This window comes from Hemicordylus capensis, chromosome 5 (genome assembly GCF_027244095.1).
Source record: "Hemicordylus capensis ecotype Gifberg chromosome 5, rHemCap1.1.pri, whole genome shotgun sequence".
NCBI classification, from domain to species: domain Eukaryota; kingdom Metazoa; phylum Chordata; class Lepidosauria; order Squamata; family Cordylidae; genus Hemicordylus; species Hemicordylus capensis.
Genome location: NC_069661.1, coordinates 234660538 through 234681842, shown reverse-complemented (window position 1 = coordinate 234681842; position 21305 = coordinate 234660538). Strand labels below are relative to the sequence as shown.

Here is a 21305-nt window from a genome sequence, read left to right as displayed (position 1 = left end):
AAGCGGCCGCACAAAGCCGGGGAAGAGGCGGCAGGGGAAATTGACCGAGGCGGCGGCAGAGCCACCGCCTCGGCCAGAGGAGAGAGGCCAGAAGGGAGAGACGGAGACCGGCCCAGGGAGACGGAGACCAGGGACGGAGCGGAGGCCGGCACGGAGGTGATCGCGAAGGGCCCGGCCCGGCCGCGGAAGCTGGCAGCGGCCCGTCCGGAGACCGCACGGCCGGTGACTGGGTCTCTGGAGAAAGGGCAGGGAGGGAGGGAAAGATGGAGGAGGGAGCCCGCCGGGTGGGCAGGAAAGGAAGGCGAGTGGCAGAACTCTCCCCTACTAGCGCCCGTTATTTAAACGGGCTTGAAAACACTTGTAGGTTATAACCAGCACCTTGTATTTTGCCCAGAAACATATCGGCAGCCAGTGTAGCTCCTTCATTACAAGAGTTATATGGTCTCTCCGAGATGACCCAGAGACAAGCCTGGCTGCCGCATTCTGGACCAGCTGTAGTTTATGGACTACGTACAAGGGCAGCCCCACATAAAGCACATTACAGTAATCCAGTCTGGAGGTTACCAGCAGATGTACCACTGTTTTGAGGTCATTCATCTCAAGAAACAGACGCAACTGGCATACCAGCCAAAGCTGATAGAAGGCACTTCTGGCCATCGCCTCAACCTGAGACACAAGGGAGAGGCTCGGATCCAGAAGCACCCCTAGACTGAGTACCTGTTCCTTCTGGGGAAGTGTGACCCCATCCAAAGCAGGCAGATCAAAATCATCTCTCGAGTTCCGACCCCAGACAATGACTACCTCCGTCTTAGCCAGATTCAGTCTCAGTTTGTTATCCCTCATCCAGCCCAACACCGACTCCAGGCATTTAGGGAAGTTATGCCCTCTCCCGATGATGCTGACATGGAGAAATAGATTTGGGTGTCATCAGCATACTGGTAGCACCCTGCATCAAATCTCCTGATGATCTCTCCCAGTGGTTTCATGTAGATATTAAACAACATTGGAGACAGTATGGAGCCCTGGGGAACACCATACAAAAGTTCAGATTTTGAAGAACAGTAGTCTCCAAGGGACACCATCTGAAACCTGCCCGAGAGGTAGGAGCAGAACCCCTGCAAAGCAGTGCCTCCAACTCCCAACCCCCTCAGACGCTCCAGAAGGATACTATGGTCGATAGTATCGAAAGCCACCGAGAGGTCCAGAAGGACCAACAGAGTCACACTTCCTCTGTCAATTGCCAACTGGAGATCATCCATCAGGCCGACCAAGGCAGTCTCCACCCCATAGCCAGCCCGAAAGCCAGTTTGAAATGGGTCAAGATAATCAGCTTCATCCAAGACTGTCTGGAGCTGTGAGGCCACCACCCTCTCAATTACCTTGCCCAGCCACGGATGGTTGGAAACAGGCCTGTAGTTGCTCCAGTCCGAGGGATCCAGGGTAGGCTGCTTCAGAAGCGGTCTAATATTTGCCTCCTTACAACAAGGAGGCATCCTACCTTCCCTCAGAGATGCATTTATAATCTCTACCAGGCCCTCTACATCAACCCCCCTGCCAGATAATATAAGCCATGTTGGACAAGGATCAAGAGAACAGGTGGTAGGCTGCACCATTCCAATCAGCTTGTCCACATCCTCAGGAGTCACAAACTGGAACTGATCCAACCTAATCACACAATAGGAGTCACTGGACACCTCCACATCAGACACTGAGGTAATTGTGGAGAAGGAGTCTAAGTCGGCCCAAATACAAGAGATCTTTTCCACAAAGAATTCATTAAACACATCACAGCGGGTAATCGATGGTTCCAGATTCTGATTCAAGGGAGGAGGGGCACTCACTAGCCCTCTCACAGCCATGAACAACTCCGCCAGACGTGAACTTGTGGATGCAATACGGGCAGAAAAGAATCACTTCTTTGCCGCACGTATGGCCTGAGCATAGGTCTTCAAATGAGCTCTATGTTGCAATCTGTCAGATTCAAGCTGAGTCTTTCTCCACTTGCGCTCTAGTCGTCTGCCTCGCTGCTTCAGCCCCTGTAGTTGTTCCGTATACCAAGGGGCCAATTTTGAAGCAGGTCGGAGAGGACGCTTAGGAGCAATCACGTCTACTGCCCCAGTGAGTTTGCTGTTCCAGTTCTCCAACAGGGCATCAATAGGATCGCCAGCAGAGCCAACACTAAATCCCTCCAAGGCTTCTTGAAATCCTATTGGATCCAATAACCTTCTCGGGCAGATCATCCTAATAGATCCATCACCCCTGCAAAGGTGGGGTGTGACTGTGAGTCCAACCTTAACCAGATGGTGGTCCATCCATGACAATGGGGAAATCACAAGAGTCCCTACCCACGAAACACCACCCTGATCAGAGTGAAAGACCAAATCAAGCGTGTGACCTGCAATGTGCATCGGTCCCGAGACCACTTGAGATAAGCCCATAATCATCATGGCCTCTATGAACTCCTGAGCCGCCCCGGACAAATTGGTCCCAAAGTGAACATTGAAGTCCCCCAGCACCACAAGCCTGGGGGACTCCAACACCAAGTCCGAGACCAAGTCCATCAGCTCAGTTAGGGACCCTGTTGAGCAGCGGGGCGATCGGTACACCAACAGAAGTCCCAATCTATCTCTGGTCCCCAGACTTAAGTACACACACATTCAATATGGTCTGACACTAACAGGGATCCTGGTAAGGGAAAGGTTATTCTTATAGACCACAGCCACTCCACCTCCTCGCCCACGGTCCCTCACCTGCTCCTCAACAGAGTAGCCTGGAGGAAGAAGCTGAAACCACACTGGGCCCCCAGCACCCCCCAGCCAGGTCTCTGTAATACATACCAGGTCGGCACCTTCATCCAGAATCAAATCATGGATGGTTTCTGATTTGTTCTGGACCGACCTGGCATTACAGAGGAGCAAGATGAGGTTCCAAGGATGATCGGCACTGCTCCCCAAGGTCAAAGAGCTGGCAGGACAGTCGGAAGGGGAAACAGCTATTAGATTTCCAAGTCCCCTTCCTCTGTAACGGCCCGCTGACCTGCCAACGTTACTTCTTCTGTTCCCCACCACGACCAGAATGGCCGATCCACAGTCATTGGACACGCCTCCTGTCTCCCCATCTCCAGTTAAGCCCAGAAACATTCTAAGATTGTCTCACCCAGGACAAATTAAAACAGAAGCTCCACTATTAAATGCCCCCCCCCCATAAAAATACCCAGGCCAAGAGACCTGGCCCTCGCTGTCCCCTGAAGTGGAGGGACAACCCTTTGGTGCTGCCCCTCCGATGGCGGGCTCGCCGCCACTGGCAGAAGCCTATATAACCCTGAGCAGGCAGCTCTAGGCAGCTGGAATGCAGGAAACTGCCAAGTCACCCTCCTCCCCAGCCCCAATCCTGCAAGGCCATCTGGGTTTTGAGCAGAATTGCTAATCATGTGCGATGACATCCTTTCTTCCATGGACTGCTCGCTCACAAGAGTGTCAGGCCATGGAGACATGCATGTGGGCCAGATGGCAGATGCTGCCCAGCCTGGCTCCTTGATACAAGCAAGCTGCAGGGATGGGTACCCCGGCAACACCTCTCCCTGCCTTGGCGACTGCTGTGAAGAAGCAAAGCAGGCCCTCTGCCAGCCCGTCCGCTCATTTGGACATGTCCATCTTTATTTTTGCTTGAAATGGCGACTCTACTGGGGTTTCCAACAACCGGGTCTCCCATGATTCCCTGTGGCGGCAGATCTGCATATGCTGCAACACTGGTTTGGACCTGGGAATTTTGAATGAGAGTTAAGATCTGTCCTGGTGTTTCCCCAGTCTGCCCACCCAGCTACACCCAGACACATGGAGCGTCAAAAGCTCCTTTGTGTGTGTCAAAAGCTTCTCTGGAGAGGCAGGGGTCACTCACTATGCAAAAGATCTATCATTCACTAGAGAGAAGGGGGGGCCCCATGCAAGCGGGTGTGTGTGCTATTTTTATAGCTCAACTCATGAGCGTGCAGTCTGAAGGAAGACCAAAGGCTGGCGAGCCTGAGGTCCTCCCCAGTAGACTGGCCCTCTCATGAGAGTGCTAATCCCCTGGCAGCAAGCCACCACGGGGGCAGGAGTGTGGTTTGGTCTCCATGGACTGCTTTGCCAGGGTGAGCCATTGCAAGAGCATCCTTGTTCACAGCAGCCCAGGACCCTTTGCCCTCCCTCATATACATATCCCCTCCTAGGAAGTCATCATGTTCCCTTCCCTTTCTTGACTAACGAAAAAATAGTGCCCCTTAGCATCCCCCGCTGCCACCACCAGAAGTTGTGCTTGTGTAAGACTGTTTTGTTGCAGGGTTCTTACAAGGCCGGTAGTGCAATCGCTGTCAGATGAAGGGCTTGCAAAGCATTTCAAGGGATTTAAATGCCCTTTCCCTGCTGAGGGCGGGCAGACCATTCCGAAAAGGCACAATCACACTCAGCACACCCCTTGAAGATCATGGCCAATGGCTGCTGCCCTGGAGACATTCTGATGCCTTGCTCACAGTCTGCTGACGGGAGTGCTATGAAGCTTGCTGGGATGTGGCCTCAGTGGACCAGGAAGAGGGAGGGACCTACAAGAAGAAAACTGAGGTTACAATGCGATTCACAGAAAAATTAAACTGCAGGTTCAACAACATCCAGTTTCATGCAGCCAAGGTCTGTCATGGTATAAAGCAGCTTCCTATGTAACTCACCACAAACACAAGGCTGTTGTGTATCCTCCAGCATTTCACAGCTGAACTACTGTTTGATTGATTTATTATTGATTGATTGATTGATTGAGTGCCATCAAGTTGGTGCCAACTCTTAGTGAATATTTACTTACTATTTTCCAACAAAAGTTCCCAAAATAGTTTACATAAACAAACAAACAAACAAGATGGCTCCCTGTCCCCAAAGGGCTCACAATCTAAAACATAAGATAGACACCACCAGCAGCCACTGGAGGGATGCTGTGCTGGGGTTGGAAAGGACCAATTGCTTTATCCAAGTTGCTGAAAATAGGGACACAATTGTAATATCTTGTATGAAGCATCCATGTTCAACATCTCCCACCCTATCTATGACACATTGCTGAATACTCCTATCTGTGGTATGTGTTTCATACCAAGCCACCCACATGAAGCCCTTTATTAGGGATGATAGCCTTAAATTGCCCCCCACACACACACACACTGATTGGGACCTTGGCAGGAGGTAAGGGGGCTAACTCTACCCACGTCCATGGTCTTGATCCAGATTGGGGGAGGGGCATGCATACATTATTTAACGAAGAAGAAAAGCACCCATTGGCATTAAGGTCACTTTGTTTCTCTTGCAACCCAGTTGCCCTCCATGATTTCAAAACCAAGCAGGGAAAGTCTCTCTTTTTAAGGGTCTTTTTAGTGGGTTTTGCTGCTTTTTTTTTTAACCATGCTGCTCATCTGCTTTATATTATTTTTATTTCATATGTTATGTCTTTTATAAGGACTAGTTTTGTAAGATACCTTGAGGGCATTTGGCAAAAGGCAAATAAACCCTGCAATACAAATACAGTATATTAATAAGAGCCCCCCCACCCCTCCAAGAAGAAAAGTGAGATTTCTGTGGCCGATTAGGAGCCCATCCAAGTTCCCAAGGAGTCTTTGCATGTTGTTAAGTGATAGCTGAGCCAAGTCTCAGTATAAAGTCACTATGTCTTGCTGAGCTGCCCGTTTTGGAGGTGGAGGAGCCAGGGGTGGCTCAAGGTGTTGCGGCCCCTGAGGCAAGGTACCAAATTGGTTTGCCCCATGTGTCTGCTGGGGGCCAGCCCCCTTCAGTACTGACTCTTGCAAGGTTTGAAAGTGATGGAAGAAGGGAAGGTTGCTGGCAACAACCTCTTTTCTCCCCATGCTTCTTGAAAAGCTTTTCAAGGAGGGGGTGGGCAGCCTTTTCTGTTCTCCCTGTGCCCCTTGCAAAGCTTAGATCGATTTCGAAGAGCTGATCCAACAACATCTTGCCACCCTACGGTGCCCCCATAATCTGCTGCCTGCAGCCACCACCTCACTTTGCCTCATGAAAGGGCCACCCCTGGGAGGGGGTGTATTGAAAGGAGGCACTGTGAACTTCTAGTCTTCTCATCTCTAAGTCATTTCCTTCCTAAAATAATTAAATCTAGAATTAAAATGGTTAAGACCCTAGTGCCTGGGGGATTCAGTTTTTAGATTTCAAAAGTCCCCAGAGCGCCACTATTTCTAACTTAAATATATGGGTCACTCAGTGGCGATCTTTGCTCTTCCACACAATGGCCGCTCAATCTGTCAAGCTTGTTTTGTTGTATGGGAACAAGCAGAGACAGAGCGAGCGAGGGAATGTTTTGTTCCTTATTGGCTCGAAAGTAGAAGGATCTATTGAAAGAAGAAACTATGGCACGAACTCTTCAGTAGCTTCAAACTGAAGCCTTAATGGGTCATAATCTAGAAGGAATATAAAAGTGTGCTGTCCAGTCATATTCCCTAACAAACTATTTATGCTTAAGTGGACAGTGTGTGACTGTTTTATGAAAATCTACTTTCATCCCTTAATTCTTAGTGTCATTTTGCATGTTACTTAAGAAGAGACTTATGGATATTCTGTAACTGCTGTCGGGTTGCTAGCAGGGGTGGCCCATGGGATTGCAGAGTTTGAGATGAAATGCCAACCGCTGCCTTGCCTTGCACTCTTGGTGGGGGCCAGCCCCCTTTCAAAACCAACCCTTGCAAGTGGCACATGGGAAGAGGGAAGGTTGCCAGCAGCCTCCTTGTCTCTCCTTGTGCCTTCTGCAAGCTTTGCAGGAAGTATGAGAAGAGGAGCTCCTTGCAAAACTTGTGAAGGCCAGATTGGCTCCAAAGAGCTGCTCTGATGGCAACAGGGAACATTTTGCCACCAAGCTGGTGCCCCAGTAATTTGCTGCCTGAGGTGACTGCCTCATTTCACCTCATGAAAAGGCTGCCCCTGGTTGCTAGGCATCCATTCTGTGGGCTTCAGTGGAGGCGTACTGCTCTGTTCTGGACAAGTCTCGTAAAATAAAGAAATGGCTGATAACATCTAGAGTTAGTGCAATATCCAGCCACTGTATCCTAGAAAGTCTGTGAGCTGCTTGAGGTCCCAGGCACAGGTCAATCAATAACCTTTATTCGGCCTTAGACCAGCATAAGAGGCAATAAAATACAGGAGATACAGGCAGTGGGTGGGAGATACGATACAAAATACAAAACTACAGTTATTAAGCTATAAAAGTGTAGGGTAGTAATAAAATGGAAGAAAAATTTTAAAAAATAGAATATAAAATTTAAAATAGAACTGAGACGATGAAAAAGAAGTCTGCATCCTAGTAAACAGTGGGCCATAAGGACTCTATTATTATTTAAAACAATTAATATTTAAAATAATTAAGAGTGTTTAAAGGTCCATAAGAAAAATTAAAAGCATGCAAATACAAGGAGGTGACCATAGCTTGTGTGAGAGCTGAGGCGGAGACTGGACTTTGTAGGCTCAGGCCACGGGTCCCTCTAGGCGGGAGCTGTCATGGCCCTACAGATTCTACACACTGCAGCACAGAACTTTGTAGTATTGTGCATGATGGTGGGGTCTTCACCCGAGGGCAGCAGCAAGGTTTAGTATTTACTTGAGCAGCCAGTGAGGAACACTGGCAGGATGAGGTTGGCACAATTATCTCTGTAAAAGGGGTAGAAGAGAAGACTACATGCACTGTCGTTTCGACCTGCCCTGTGTCACAAGGGCATCATCTCTCCACAGGTGGAATCTTCCTGAACCTGCCATCTAGAACAGCTGACGGGAGGGCATGGCCACACGCCATAGTGAAGGCCCTCCTGTGGGCTGGGATTCCCAGCAGTGACACACAGCGGGAGAGGGAAGGTATCGCAGACTTTCCAGTGTGGGGATGTTTGGGACCCTGCCTAGGTCTGTTTGGATTTCTATGTCCGTTATTCTTTGTTTAAGCACAGATTTGGCCTGGTCATATTTCACAGCTAGTAAAAGAGGAAGGGAGAATCCCAAGCTTAACAGTGTGGTCTGAATAGCTCTTCTCCAAGAGGATTGGAAGGAGTCCTATAGAGTCAGGGGGGCCAATCCATGAGGAAGGAGGGCTAGTTTTACCCCATAGATAAGGATGGCCAGCCATACTCTAGCCTCCACTTTCATCATTCCTGTCTCTAGTCGCAGAGTGGCATTCAAAACACATTGTGGGACTTGGAGGGCAGCTCTTAAAAATTTGGATTGTACCAGTTCCAAGGTCAAAACGCTATTAGGGGGACCCAATTGTGTGCTGTAGAGGAACTTTGCCAGCGACTTGGCTTCAAAAAATTTGAGCGCTGCAGGGATGTAGTGGCCTCGAGAAATTTCAGGATGGCAGAGGAGCTCCTTTGCATGGTGAGAGTGACGTGTTCACTGTGGGTCCTTCTGGAGCCTGAGGCATGCAGAACCACTCCCAAGTACCTAAAAGAAATGACCTGCTCAATCTTGTGGCCATCTGTACTCCAGGAATGAGTCTTGGGTCTCTTAGCAAAGGCCTTGATTTTAGTTTTTTGATAGTTAATTTCAAGCTGTTCATCTAGAGCTGCCAAGGCTCTCCTTAGCCCAAAAGGAGTCATTGAGAGGATTGTATCATTGTCAGAGTAGAGCAGGGTGGAAATGCATCTTTCTGCCAACTTGGGGGGATGAAATTTGGGTCTGTTTAAGTGGCTCACCATATCATTGATGTAAATGTTGAAGAGGAGTTGGGCAAGTATGCATTCTTGCTTAACTCCCTTGTGGGTAGGAACTGAGTTTGAGAGGTGGCCTTGAGAACTGCACCTGACCTTAAGGGATGTGTCTGTGTGTAGCATTCAGATCAGGTAGAGCAGGTGTTGATCAGTCGAGGAGGCTTCCAGTTTCTCCCATAGCTTGACTCTCAAGATGGAGTCAGAGGGGGCCTTGAGGTCAATAAAGGCTGCATATAGAGAAGTTGTACTCTTGGTGGAAAATTTTTCAGTGAGGTGTTGTAGGACTAGACATTGGTCAACTGTGGCTCAGCCCTCCCTAAAGCCCACTTGCTCCTCCACAAGGAGATTTTCTTGAGCTACCCAGTCCCTAAGTTTCCATTGCAGGTGTTTTGCATGAAGCTTGCTGTAGTGACCAGCCTCCCCTCCCTCTAAAGAGTTAATCAGAAATGAACCCTGTCTTGACTGACAGGCTGGTGAACTGCAGGGCTCAGCCAATCTGCACACCAGGTGGGTGGGACCTAGAGAGCTGTTGCAAGGAAGAAGGGAGTTCTTTGTTAGAAAAGGAGCTAGGCTGGAGGTGCTCAGCTGGACATGTGGCCATGGAGGCTGACTGCAGGAGAATGACTTTGCAGATCCTTGAAAGATAGGAGGCAGGAAGTTTGAATTGTCATCTGGGGTCTGGGTAGTTAAAGGTAAGGAAGCCTGGGCTTTGGCTTCGGGAAGATTAGTTTAGGGGAAAGTTTGTTTAATCAGACTTTGTATTAGAAACTTATATTTCTTTGGTGTGCATGCTTTTGCATATCCCTGATACTCTTTTATTATAGTTTACTTGCAATAAACACTAGCCTATGCCCATCCTACCTAGGGCATTGCAAAAGACTCTATGAACATTTAAACATGTCTAAGACAACTTATTTTTGTAATCTACTAAGTATTCTCAACTGTATCTAAAAATCTAGAAAGCCTCAGATGGAAGCAGTCTGCAGTAATTGAATAAAACTGTTTTTTAAAGTCTTTTCTTTTTACAAGCCCCTCTGAGCTGGTTTTTAACTCAGGAAAGGTGGGGGCAAAGGGGGATTTTCTCTGGTGCAAACACGTTCTCAGATGTTCAGCAGCTATCAGTTTTCTCTTCCTGTGTAAGCTTACACATGGAAAGTTTTTTTGTATTTGCCCAAAACCCAGTTACAGAGGAACCTTGGATTACAGCACCCAATCCACTGGTCCGGTTCTCTGCAAGTTTTAGGGTGCTTGGTGGCAGCATTTTGAACCTACCAATAATTACATAATAGTTTTACAAGAAGCCTAGTCAGGCATGATTCAGCATTTATTTCCCTCACACAAGCTTGCTCTGAGACAAAGGCTTTAATCTGCTACACTTGCTAATTGTGTTGAGCAAGCTGATGGGTCTGTTTTTGGCAGGGCCATCCTTTCTGCCCTTCTTGAATATGGAAACTATAATTACTTATCCCCAGTCTCTAGAGATAGGTCTGTGCAAATCGATGTAGGTCAAAAGCATGGCCAAGACTGGAGCCCACCACTCTGGATTTTTTAAAATATCCTCTGGGGGGATAGGTTCCCCCATGGAGCCTTTGGGGTTTTCAGATGTGCAATAAGGCTCTTCGTTTCAGATATAGACACAGGTGGTCACTTGGGCAAGTCTTTCCTAATTTCCATATCTGGAAGGAGGAAGCTGCAGTCATCAGAGAGGTCTTTGTAGAGCCTCTGAAAATAATTTCCCCAGACCTCCGGTAAGATGTGATGGACCAATTTTAGGGTAGCCAGCTGTGATACTTCAGAACATGGATGCATCCTTGGCCTTGGCTTCCTGGATGAGTCACTTCCATGTGGCCTTCATGTCATCTCTTTTCTTGCATGTCACTAGCTGTTTGTAGAGTTTCTTCTGCTCAAGGAGATCCCTCTTTCCAGTTGAGCCTGTGCTGTTCCTGTAGGTGTGATTGCTGGTTAGAAGCACTTTCCTGGCCTTGACACAGTCCTCATCAAACCAGGTTTTGGAAGCACATGCAGGCTGCTTGGGGGTGGGACGCTGCTTTACAGGATAAGTGTATTTGGAGGTCTTGTACTAAGGTTTCATAAATCAGCAGCGAGGCACAAGGTGAATCCATTGTAGTTAGGGCCTGTTAGTAACTCTGGAAAGGTTCCGAGGCAAGCAATTCTGCCAACTGCTTGTCTAGCTGGAGGGTCCATTTTGCTCGGCAGCTAGCTTTGCCTGTAGGTAAGAAGAAGGGATGAAAACGATCCTCAATGCGGTGCTGCTGGGTGAATGACAAAAATTGCAGCGAGACCAGAAAGTGATTGCTGTTGAGGTGAGGGAAGAACTTGAAGCTCAGTATATGGAAGGAGGTTCCCAGAGATAGTTATATAGTCTATAGCAGACATTTTGGAGCCAGATAAGTAAGTGACTTTCCCTGAGTGGTCTTCTTTAACCGAGCCATTTAGTATCAGGAGATTTAATCTGTGGAATGTTTGTGTAAGACAGAGGCCCACATAGTTGGATCTCTGGTCTTTGGAAAGGCAAATGAAGGGAAGCTGGTCTGCTTCCAAGTTGGGATGATGCCAGTGATAACGGGTGAATAAGGAGTCGTCATTTGACCCCATCCTGGCATTGAGATCTCTGCCCAGGACCACATAAGCATCAGGGTTGGAGAGAAAAAGTCCAGCTATGTATTCTTTTGGCTCAATCCGCAACGATCTCACTTGGGCTTGTTGGCACTGTGGAGGAAGGTAGATGTTAAATACCAGTAAGGGGGTGGGTCCAAAAAGGATTAGGATAGCCATGGCATACTGCTTGCGTAGCATTAGAGGTGTCACTGTTGCATGCATATTGGTGGTGACTAGTATCCCCAGGCCACCTTTGAGACTCACGCTCACAGTGTATAATTGGTATCCATTGAGGTTTAGGGCAGCTGTAGTTCAGGTTTCATGCACCATGATTATATCATGTCTGGTAAGGAAAGGAGTGGGGTCTGCATCTCTGCATCAAAACCACCTGGCCACATTCCAGGTCAAAAGGTTGAGCTTATGTTGGTCGGGAATTTCAGCAGAGAGTTATGGAATCAGGTCAATGCTGGGCAGGTGATTCCCACGGGAGTTGCAATGCACCTTGGCAAGGCAGGCTGCACGGCTGGATCCCCTGTCGTGGTGCTGTGGGTGGAGAGGCACCTACTTGGCTCAGCTCTCCTGGCTCTGGGATCTCCAAAGTGGTTCTCACTTGGCAACCAGGCATGGGTCAAAGATGAAAGGAATCCAAGATGGGTGTAAAAACTGGCTGCCCTTGTAATACTTGTATACATGCCACTGCAAAGCATTTTGGGGGGGAAGGAAGCAATCCCTTGAAAGATGCTCAGCCACCAAACACATTTTCCAGTCACATCTGAGTGCACCAATTGTTCCTTTGTCTTACACTTTACAAAATGGTTAGGGAATAAACAACAGCCAGCACTTTCCAGCTCTGTAGGTGACAGAAACCTACACGCTCTGTAGGAGTTTGTTTTATCAGGTAGTACAGTTATAGCTTCGAAACCTCTTGCATTTTGCCCATCACTGCACCTCCATGCCACATAGTGCCCATCATGCCCCTTTTTAAAGCAGAGCCACACATTTTGCCAGCTTTATTTTGGAGGGAGGGAGTGGTGAATCTAGAGGAGCGAAAGAGTTAGAAGTCACCCCAGTTACTCACTTTCCGTAATAATAAGGAAGGAGTGTTATGAGGTGTGGCTCCTTATTGTGGGGGAGAATTTTTGAAGAATTACGATGGCTGTCTTCCACACCGTTTAACCATAGTTCTGAGATGTTAATGACAGAAGTGCATCAATGCTTTTCTCTCAGTCTGGAAGAAAGCTGCATCTTTTATACTTCTACCTGTTGCACATTCTTCTGTCAGCAAAAGAGGTGGCACCTCTATTTGAATGTAATCTCCTAAGATGCCCACTGATCCTTCTCCAGAACTCATGAAGATTTGATGGCAGCTCTAATTTCTAAACTCCAAGTATGTGAAAACTAGTTCTCCAAGCATAAAGAATGATGAGGGACAGAGAAGCAAACCAGTAATATAGGGCTTGTTGTGTCTTATTTTGAGAGTTAATGACAACACGGTCGGATGTTTAGATGGTGAAGCTCTTATGACCACACAGGCAGGTGGTGTGGAACCTGCCTCCTCCACCCTCCAGACAATCCCTGGAGATCCTCTTCAGCACGCTGTCGCATACCCACACAGAGCAGTGTGGATCTCTGGAGGCCAGGACTCATTGTCCTGGCCTCAGGATGTCCCACAATTTACCATGCGCCAAGTGCAGTACATTGGGGAAATGCACCTGTCTCTGCGTGCAGCCTAAGCATATACACGACCTCATACTTGAGGTAAAGGGTGCACTTGCACCCTTTAACTCAGGCATAAGTCTGGGTCCAAAACCTAACAGGCTTCCTGACCAAAACCTGGGTAGGGCTGCTCATGTGCATAACCTTAATAGGGATATAGGAAGCTGCCATATACCAAGTCAGACCATTGGTCTATAGAGCTTAGTATGGTCTACACAGACTGGCAGCAGCTTCTCTAAGGTTGCAGGCAAGAAATTATCTCAGCCTTATCTTGAAGAGGCCAGGAAGGGAACTTGGAACCTTCCGCTCATCCCAGAGCAGCTCCATCCCCTCAGGGAAATATCTTATGTGCTCACATGTAGTCTCCCATTCAAATGCAACCAGGGTGGATCTTGCTTAGCAAAAGGGACAAGTCATGCTTGCTACCACAAGACCAACTATATAAGAAAATGTTGCTAAATCTTCTGGGAATTAAAAAAATTAAACAACCTGAATGTTTGGCTATTTCTTATGCACATATCTCCATCTTGTGGCCCTTAGTAGTCATGTTCAAATACTAAGAGATCATATTAAAGATTCAGTTCTTCCAACAGTTTAAAGAAATTGAGAGCCATTTCCCATGTTAGTTTAAGATACATGGATGTGCTCTTGGACATTACACTCTTGCCTTAAGATGGTGAGTTAGGGAGTCGCTGCATATCAAAATTTAAGCCATAGGAGCCTTGGATCCAGATAGGGACCGTGGCACAAGTGAGGATTAAAATAGCAGCTTTAGGAGAAAGTAGCAGCTTCTGGTAGGTGATTTGAATCTGCAAAACTGTGCAGGAGAAAAAAAACGGCTAAGCCTCGTTCCTGATCAGGGCTCCTGGAGGTTGCATTTGGTTGTATACAAAAACATGAAGAATTCCAAACTCAGAATTTAAAGGTGCATCTCATTTTAACAAGACAGTGTGTTGCCCCTACTGCTCAAGAAGGTCATAAGTGATCTCTCAGGCCACAGTTGTTAATCAAGCCAAGTGCTGTCAAGCTCAGTATATTCACACACCCATCCCATTTTTCTTTTTACAGAATGGGGTTTGCTTTGAAGTAAAGCAAACTACTTGTATTAAGATTGAAACCCTGCCCCCCTCCCCCCGATCTTGTTCAGTTTGCTCCAGACTTGAGGAATATTTGTGTAAATTAAAATTAACACTGTATTTAGCACCATACTTGAACCAATAATCTGAATGGATTGGGGTTGTGTGTGAAATATGCTTGAACAAAAACTTGAATTATAGGACAACAGGTACACAGGATAGAATTTCAAGGTGACTCATTGCGTCCCAGGAGTTCTAAGAAGTCTGGAAATATCTTGCTAAGTTCATAAACAGATACAATTAATTGCATTCAACAAAGGTGAAGCTTCTGGGTTCATACTATCTTTCCTATAAGCTCTTTTGCAATGAATTGGTTGTTCATTCTGGATTGAGTCAAATAGCTAAACAGAAGCTCCATGGTCAAAGGCAGTGTACCTGTGAATACCAGATGCTGGTGATAAACACCAGGAAAAGGTCGTCCCTTGTATGAGAACTTACCAGAGATAACCAATTGGCTATGGTAGGAAACAGAACATTGGAGCAAACAGAACCTTGGTCTGATGTAGCAAGTCAGTTTCTATGTATTTCTACTGTATGAAAAACTGATGTTTGATCACATTAAGATTCTAACTCCATGTTTTCCCATTTGTTATTCCTTTTCCAAGTTCTTCTCTTGGTTTGTAGCAAGAAATCTGTTTTTACAGTCCCTAAACAAATGCATCAGCCCCTACCAAATGGCACCAGTTTGTAGCTGACTAACACGGTTAAGTGTTTGTGCTTTACAAATTTGAAAGGATGCTGCATGGTCATAGCTTAACTCGCACAATCTTGTAAACTACAGGGTATATTGATAGTAGGACTGAGTTTTTAAAAATCCCCCCATGACCCCCTCCCCCATTTCAACAATAATTTGGGGTCTACAAAACGGGGCAAAAATATTTTCCCATTCAGAATAAGGGCAAGCAGCATTGCCTTTACCCCAGTTTGGCTTTGTGATATTGCCATGCAACCATATCAGATTGGCTACATGATGTCATCAAAATGGCTACCCCTAATTGGCTGGATCATGTAGTCAGCAAATTCTTGCTTTCTTTTGGAGAACATTTGACCCCAAATCTCCTTTTTGTATTGAAAATGTTCATCCACGTTTAACAAAGTTTTGAGGCTGGCGAGACCATGGAGAGGAGCACCATTGCTGTACTGAGGGCTGCCTCTCTGCTGCTTTTGCAGCACATTGTGGGATACTGGAGGATCCAACTTGGTTTCCCCTGTGCCCAATCTCAGCTATGGAGATTGCTCACGCCGTTGGTGTGGGTGTGCAAGTGGCAAGCCATTAACAGGCTCTGGTTGTCTGAGAATAGAAAGGTGGGACCCTGTTTCATCATGTGAACAAGCCCACTATCTTCTTGGGACAAAAGCAGCACATTGATATATAATCCGCTCTTTAACAAGGCACCATCACTGGGTCTCCTGAAATTCCCATCCACTTTAATGTGATAGGCATCAGTTCAAGGATCAAACCCCATTCCCTTTTGGCTGTGTTTTTTTTTTTAAAAGGAGACATTTTAAAAATTTCTCTAAAATAAGTCTAAAAATTTTATTTGTTACCCTAGTCAGAAAAAAAACAACCAAGTTTGGATTACAAGTGTATGAACAATATTAAAAAAAGTATAAAAACAGGTTCAATAGATTTCTACTATATTAATACAAAGTGCATAACTACATACAATTCTTCTTGCATTACTACACAGGAGGGAGAGAGGGGAGGAAAGCAGTCTGCTGTTGTTGGAGTCTAGTAATAAATAAATAAATATAGTAGTAGAAGAGATGAGCCATATTATAGTACATCATTTCATACTCTAGCTGTAAATGCACAGAATAGGGAGGTGCACTGCGAGGCAGGGAGCAGTACCCTTACGCATGAGTAAAACAGGTCCTTACTTGCTTCTCCACCACTCCGCCACGGAGCTGCACTACTCAGAAGTCCACACACGGCTGTGGGGCTTCACCCAGTAGCCTGCACGAGTCAGCATGTGTGATGGCCATGTGCGTCTCACCACTGTGTGCAGGCTGCCGAGTGAAGCCCTGAGGCTGCGCGGTGAGGTAGCAGAGGAGCAGGTAAGGACCTGCTTTACTCATGCTTAAAGGTGAAACATTTGTGTACATCCCTAGCACAGAACCACAGGCCCTTGAAATACAAAAACAAAATGTAAGCAGACAGGAAGACAAGAAATGGCCAGGAGTGGACTCTTGCACGCATCCTTCGGAGGTGACCAACACAGCAAGACTGCCAAGTCGCTAGTGAGTTGCAGTGAAACTATCTCTCTCATCCTCCCTTTAGAATATTTCTCATATTTACAACAGGAGGGGAAGAGGACAATGGACCCTATAAACTATGTAGGAAGACAGTATTTCAGGTTTTCTTTCTGACACAGTAACATGACATTTCATTGTTCAACAAAAAGTGTAAAAGATAAAAGAGTGAGAATAAAACCCAGCTACGCTTGTAGTAGTGCACTGTAGAAAACCAGTTTAAATTCTCGTTCTATGCAAATAAAGTTGTGAAATTTGTATGAGCTAAAGCAGCAGCATACTAGTTGAGGAGCCCATTATTTTTAACTCTACAGCAGGCACATGCTCACCTGTCCTATCTATGAAATTTTTACTTGGGCATTCAAGGCATCAGAGTCCTGGGAATCACACAATTAAAATGGTTTTAGCCCTCATGTTTGTGGAGATTTTGAAAAATGCAGCTTCAACAAGTGTCATAAATTGTCTTTAAACCCTACAACCAATATGGCTACACCTAACCACCTGGGCACTAAAGCCCTTTTCAGACTATTTTTTAAAAAAGGGATGCTGTGCTCACATCCAGAAGTCCCACCCTGGTGCTGATTAAAAAAAACCCACCACCCTCCCTGCATACAGCATTTGTCTTTTTAGAGCACAGCATCCTTTTTTTGCATGTCTGAAGAAGTCTTAGGTGACAGTACAGAAGAAACCAATGAGGCTGTTCACGCGAGCAGCCCTATGCAAGCTTGTGCAGCCCTACCCAGGTAGGGAATGGAAGGTAAGCTAGCTGACTGAGAAACCCCAGGCAAGTTTGTGAAATTTAGAGACACATGAAGGGGCAAGTTGGGCAGGGACAAGTTGGCAGGAAAGGGGATTACCTGTGAAGTTCTGTGTTGGAGGCTGGGCATACTAGTAGGAACAAGGATTGAAGGCACTTCTGGGAAACGTGAAGGAGAGATGGTACAGGGTTTGGGGTACTGCAGCAGGCAGGACCAAGGATAGACATTCCTGGTAAATGTGGACATGTAGATGCATTTAGTGAACAGGGTGGGGCAGCAGGGAATATCATCCACTTTACAAGGCAATCCTAAAAGGCAACAGTGTCAGGTGTTTTTTGTTTTTAAAGGAATGCCACATCATTTATACACACATTTACAGAGAGCACAACTGAAATATAAACTCCTTATTTTGCCACCACATGCAGCACACACCTAGAGCTATCTTTGTTTTGATTATGCCTTTTAATGGGGGTGGGGTGGGGGTGTTTTGCAATTATTACATTTATTTCTTGAATTCAGAACCAAGTTAAACAGTGTGGTGAGATGAACAGTAATCTTAAACCTGAGTTTTTGGTAGTATGTGTATCCACAGCTTGTGTTCAGCCTTTCTGGTCAAAATTAAGAGCAAACTGCCATGTTATTTTCATTCAGCTGTTGGTATTAGAACTGCAGACAATAGGCTATCTGAACTCCCCATTATCCTGCCGATAATGACGAAACTGCCATTCCCACATTGGGTTGCAGATTTGATAGCTTGATAACAGCAGAATAAAAACTAACTGTGTTAGTTTTTCACAGTTACATCAAAAGGAGTGATTACCTATCACACACAACTTTCATTCCAAGGTCCTTCCTTCTACAAGCATAACTAACCTGGTACTGAAACAAGGACTTATTTTACATTCTGTTCACATCTCATTCTAATTTGGTGGCCAACATTATAAGTATAACTGGTGTGGATCAAACACTATGGACTACCCCATCTCTCTAAGGGTATGTTGTAATCTTAATGCGTAAGCTGTACACATGCTTCACACGGAGGGCGAGGTGGAGATGAAAACCACTTGGTTCAGTGCCAAGTCATTTTCCTCTTGGTATGGCCGACCTCAAAAGTTAACTGCAGTTGCTAACTTTATTATCCCTCTTCAGGTGTCGAAAAAGCGATGACATTGTACCTTGGTACAGTGTCTACGAGAGTGCATCTGCAAGGCCCAACCTCATACTGATGTGCTCTGCAGCTCTGCCCCCAGCCTGTCTGCGATTATAGCATTTGTCTGAGGAGACCAAAAAACCTGTACTGGGGAGAGAATCTCCCTGTAATTGCACCCAAGCACAGCATTTTTCTCCTCAGAAAAATGCTGTTCTTGTGGACAGTGCAGAGGGTGGGGCTACAGAGCTTACCAAAATGTTTCTGTGGTCACTGGACCTGATACGGCACCCATGGTATTTGAACGCCAGAAGAGAGTTTTTTTCTAACCACATCCTCAATACACACATTCACTCAGCCAGAAATATCAGCCACTAACCTGCAATCCAGGAGAGGCAAGATATCTTGTCACTGTTGAAGCATCAGTAGTAAGAATTAAGCACTCCCCACCTTAACAACATATACATAGTAGAGAAGTCTTGTATACAATGGAAAAACCTCTGAACCAAAGTCTGTGCCTTTAGAGTTACAACTGTCAAATAGCTGTTTTCCACAGAGTGGGAAAAATTGCTAAATTTAAACATGCCTAAATGTGAGAATTGCTTCTCTGACAGAAATATACACGACATACAGACTTTACCAACCCACATGCTCATTCGTTTCAGGAGCAGTTGTGTAGGGAGTGAGGCTGAACCACGATGGCTTGCAGCAGCGTTCAGCTCGACTACATATGTGAGATCACCTTAAATATTATTTACAGTATTTTCTGAAGGGATATGAAGAGATTTCAGAGTTAGTGGAACTGAAGGAGTAATACACACCCTCCAAAGAGGGAGGGGAAAAAAGTCTTTTGGCAGCATAGCCGGCCTCCAAAGTGAGCAAAGGGTCACTTTCAAGCCTTTACAGAGATCAAGAGGTTTGGGGTATACCGCCTGCAGTTAGGTATGGAAGTCACCACTCTTCCTGGTTGGAGATGGATGGAGACTGTGGGCCTTGTGGTTCCGGCTTCTCAGCAGTGGACTTTTTGTTACTACAGCAGGGTTTGAAGAGGTGAGTGTCTATGAGGACTTCTCCAAAGCGACCTTTGTATATAATTCCACAGCAAACTTTTTGCCTTCAAGACAAAACAAAATCATGTATTAGATAGAACATGGGGATCTGCAACAAAATACTGCAGTCAGTGTGTCCAAAGCCCCTAAGAGGAGTGCTGATATCAAGGTCCCAGCTAGCCTGGAACAGAAGATCTGTAGTGACATAGAGGCCTTGCAGAACTGGAGGGGGGGGGGCGCAGTGCGGGGGTGGACAGAAGATCTCCTTTTAAGCTTAGTTCCCTTTAGGCTATCTCTGACTGTGCTTTATCTTGCTTGAAAGTCAGTTTGGGGGCTTGTCTATGGGTGGCCCTGTACTGCTTTCAAACCAATAGCTACTTGAGGTCCTCATGTGCCTCTTAGTATAAAGAGGTGGAACCTGCAACAAAAATATTGCATCAGAACTGAAATCTCATGTTTTTATTGGTGAGGAAAGGACTGAATAGGGCACTGGTGAGCAACAGGGAAGTGAAATGTAGGGTTGGGAGGCTCTTGTCGGAACAGTTTTCTCTCTCTTTTTGTTTGGTGTAATTTATTTTGTTGCTTTCACATCCTCCCTCCACCCGTTTTTGTTTTCAGGATGTGTTCTCTTAGTTTTTGTTTGGCATTCCCCACAACACACACATATTTTCCCTTTATACAGCCAATGAGACTCTTCCCACGATCGGTGCAAAGAGTCAAGAGGGGGTTTGCGAGGAGTGCGGGATAAGCCCGCTCTCCCCACAGTCGAGCAGTCAGTCTGCTCCGGGTGGCCGCAGCAGCCACCCACACAACTGCTGGCTCCGTCATGGAGCTGGTGGGGGCTGGGGAGTTCGGGGGCCACATGGCCCCCCGAAAGCTCCAGCATGCCCTGCACAAGCGCTGGAGAGACTCCCAAGCCAGGAGGCTGCTTTTCACCCTCCTTTCAGAACATTCTGAACAGTCTACAAGGGCAGCTCCACATAAGCATATTGCAATAGCCCAATCTGGATGTCATTAAAGTATGAGTGACTGCGGTCAGATCCAATTTCTCCAAGTAGGGTCACAGCTAGTGTACCAGCCACAGCTGGTAAAAAGCATCTCTGCACACCACCGCCACTTGTGCCTCCAAGGATAGCATCAGGTCTAGAAACACCCAATGCTATTTTGTTTAAAATGTGCTTTTTTCACACATAAATGCCAGATTTGGGAATTGGGGGGGGGGAGGTTATTGCTGGACACCTGGAGACCCATGCAGCACAGTAGGGCACCCTTTTTGCAGTTTTCAGGGCCTGTTTTTTCAGGCTCCAGGAACCTAACCCCACGAGTCCCATATAGCTGTGGCTGCAAAGCATATGTGCTCTCTGCTTCTTCAAAGATGTTTTTTGGTTTGGGTAGGGGTAGAGGAGAAGGTTCAGGCTTCTCCCTCAAAACTATCATTTTGTGATGTGCCTTGTGGTCCCTCTCAACACTCCCAAATACCACCCCCACCCTTACCAGGAGCTTGCAGAGGCTCTGTGCCTATCCACAAGCTCCATTAGCAAACAACAGCCTATTAATAAGCAGATAATGACATGATCTCTGCAGTTATATAGATCATTATAGAACACAGTTATATAGATCAAAAGGCTATCCTTGTGTCAGAACTCTAGGCTGCAGCAGGTCCCAAGCTCAGAAACTGCAGCATGCCAGATGGGTTTTCTGCCTGTTCAACATCACCCAATTTTGACAAAAGGAGGGAATTGCAGGGATTTAATTTATTTATTAAAATGTTTATACCCCACCCCTCCAGTACACTACTGCTCAGGAAAGCACACATTAATAAAATAGATGCAATGTAAAATACAAGATTAAGTTAAACAAGTTAAAGACCGGGAATATGTCCGAGGGCTGCCTGACCCTTGT

General features: G+C 46.3%; 1 protein-coding gene across 8 annotated transcripts in view; it reads right to left on the bottom strand.

The window, feature by feature from the left end:
- Positions 1–15719: 15719 nt before the first annotated feature.
- Positions 15720–21305, bottom strand: part of SINHCAF (SIN3-HDAC complex associated factor) — a 30678-nt gene continuing 25092 nt past the window's right edge. For all 8 annotated transcript variants that reach the window (XM_053257213.1, XM_053257209.1, XM_053257214.1 and 5 more), the window contains exon 6: positions 15720–19468. In XM_053257213.1, coding sequence (XP_053113188.1) covers positions 19306–19468 — 163 coding nt within the window. In that variant the 3' untranslated portion in view covers positions 15720–19305. The remainder of the gene's footprint in view (positions 19469–21305) is intronic.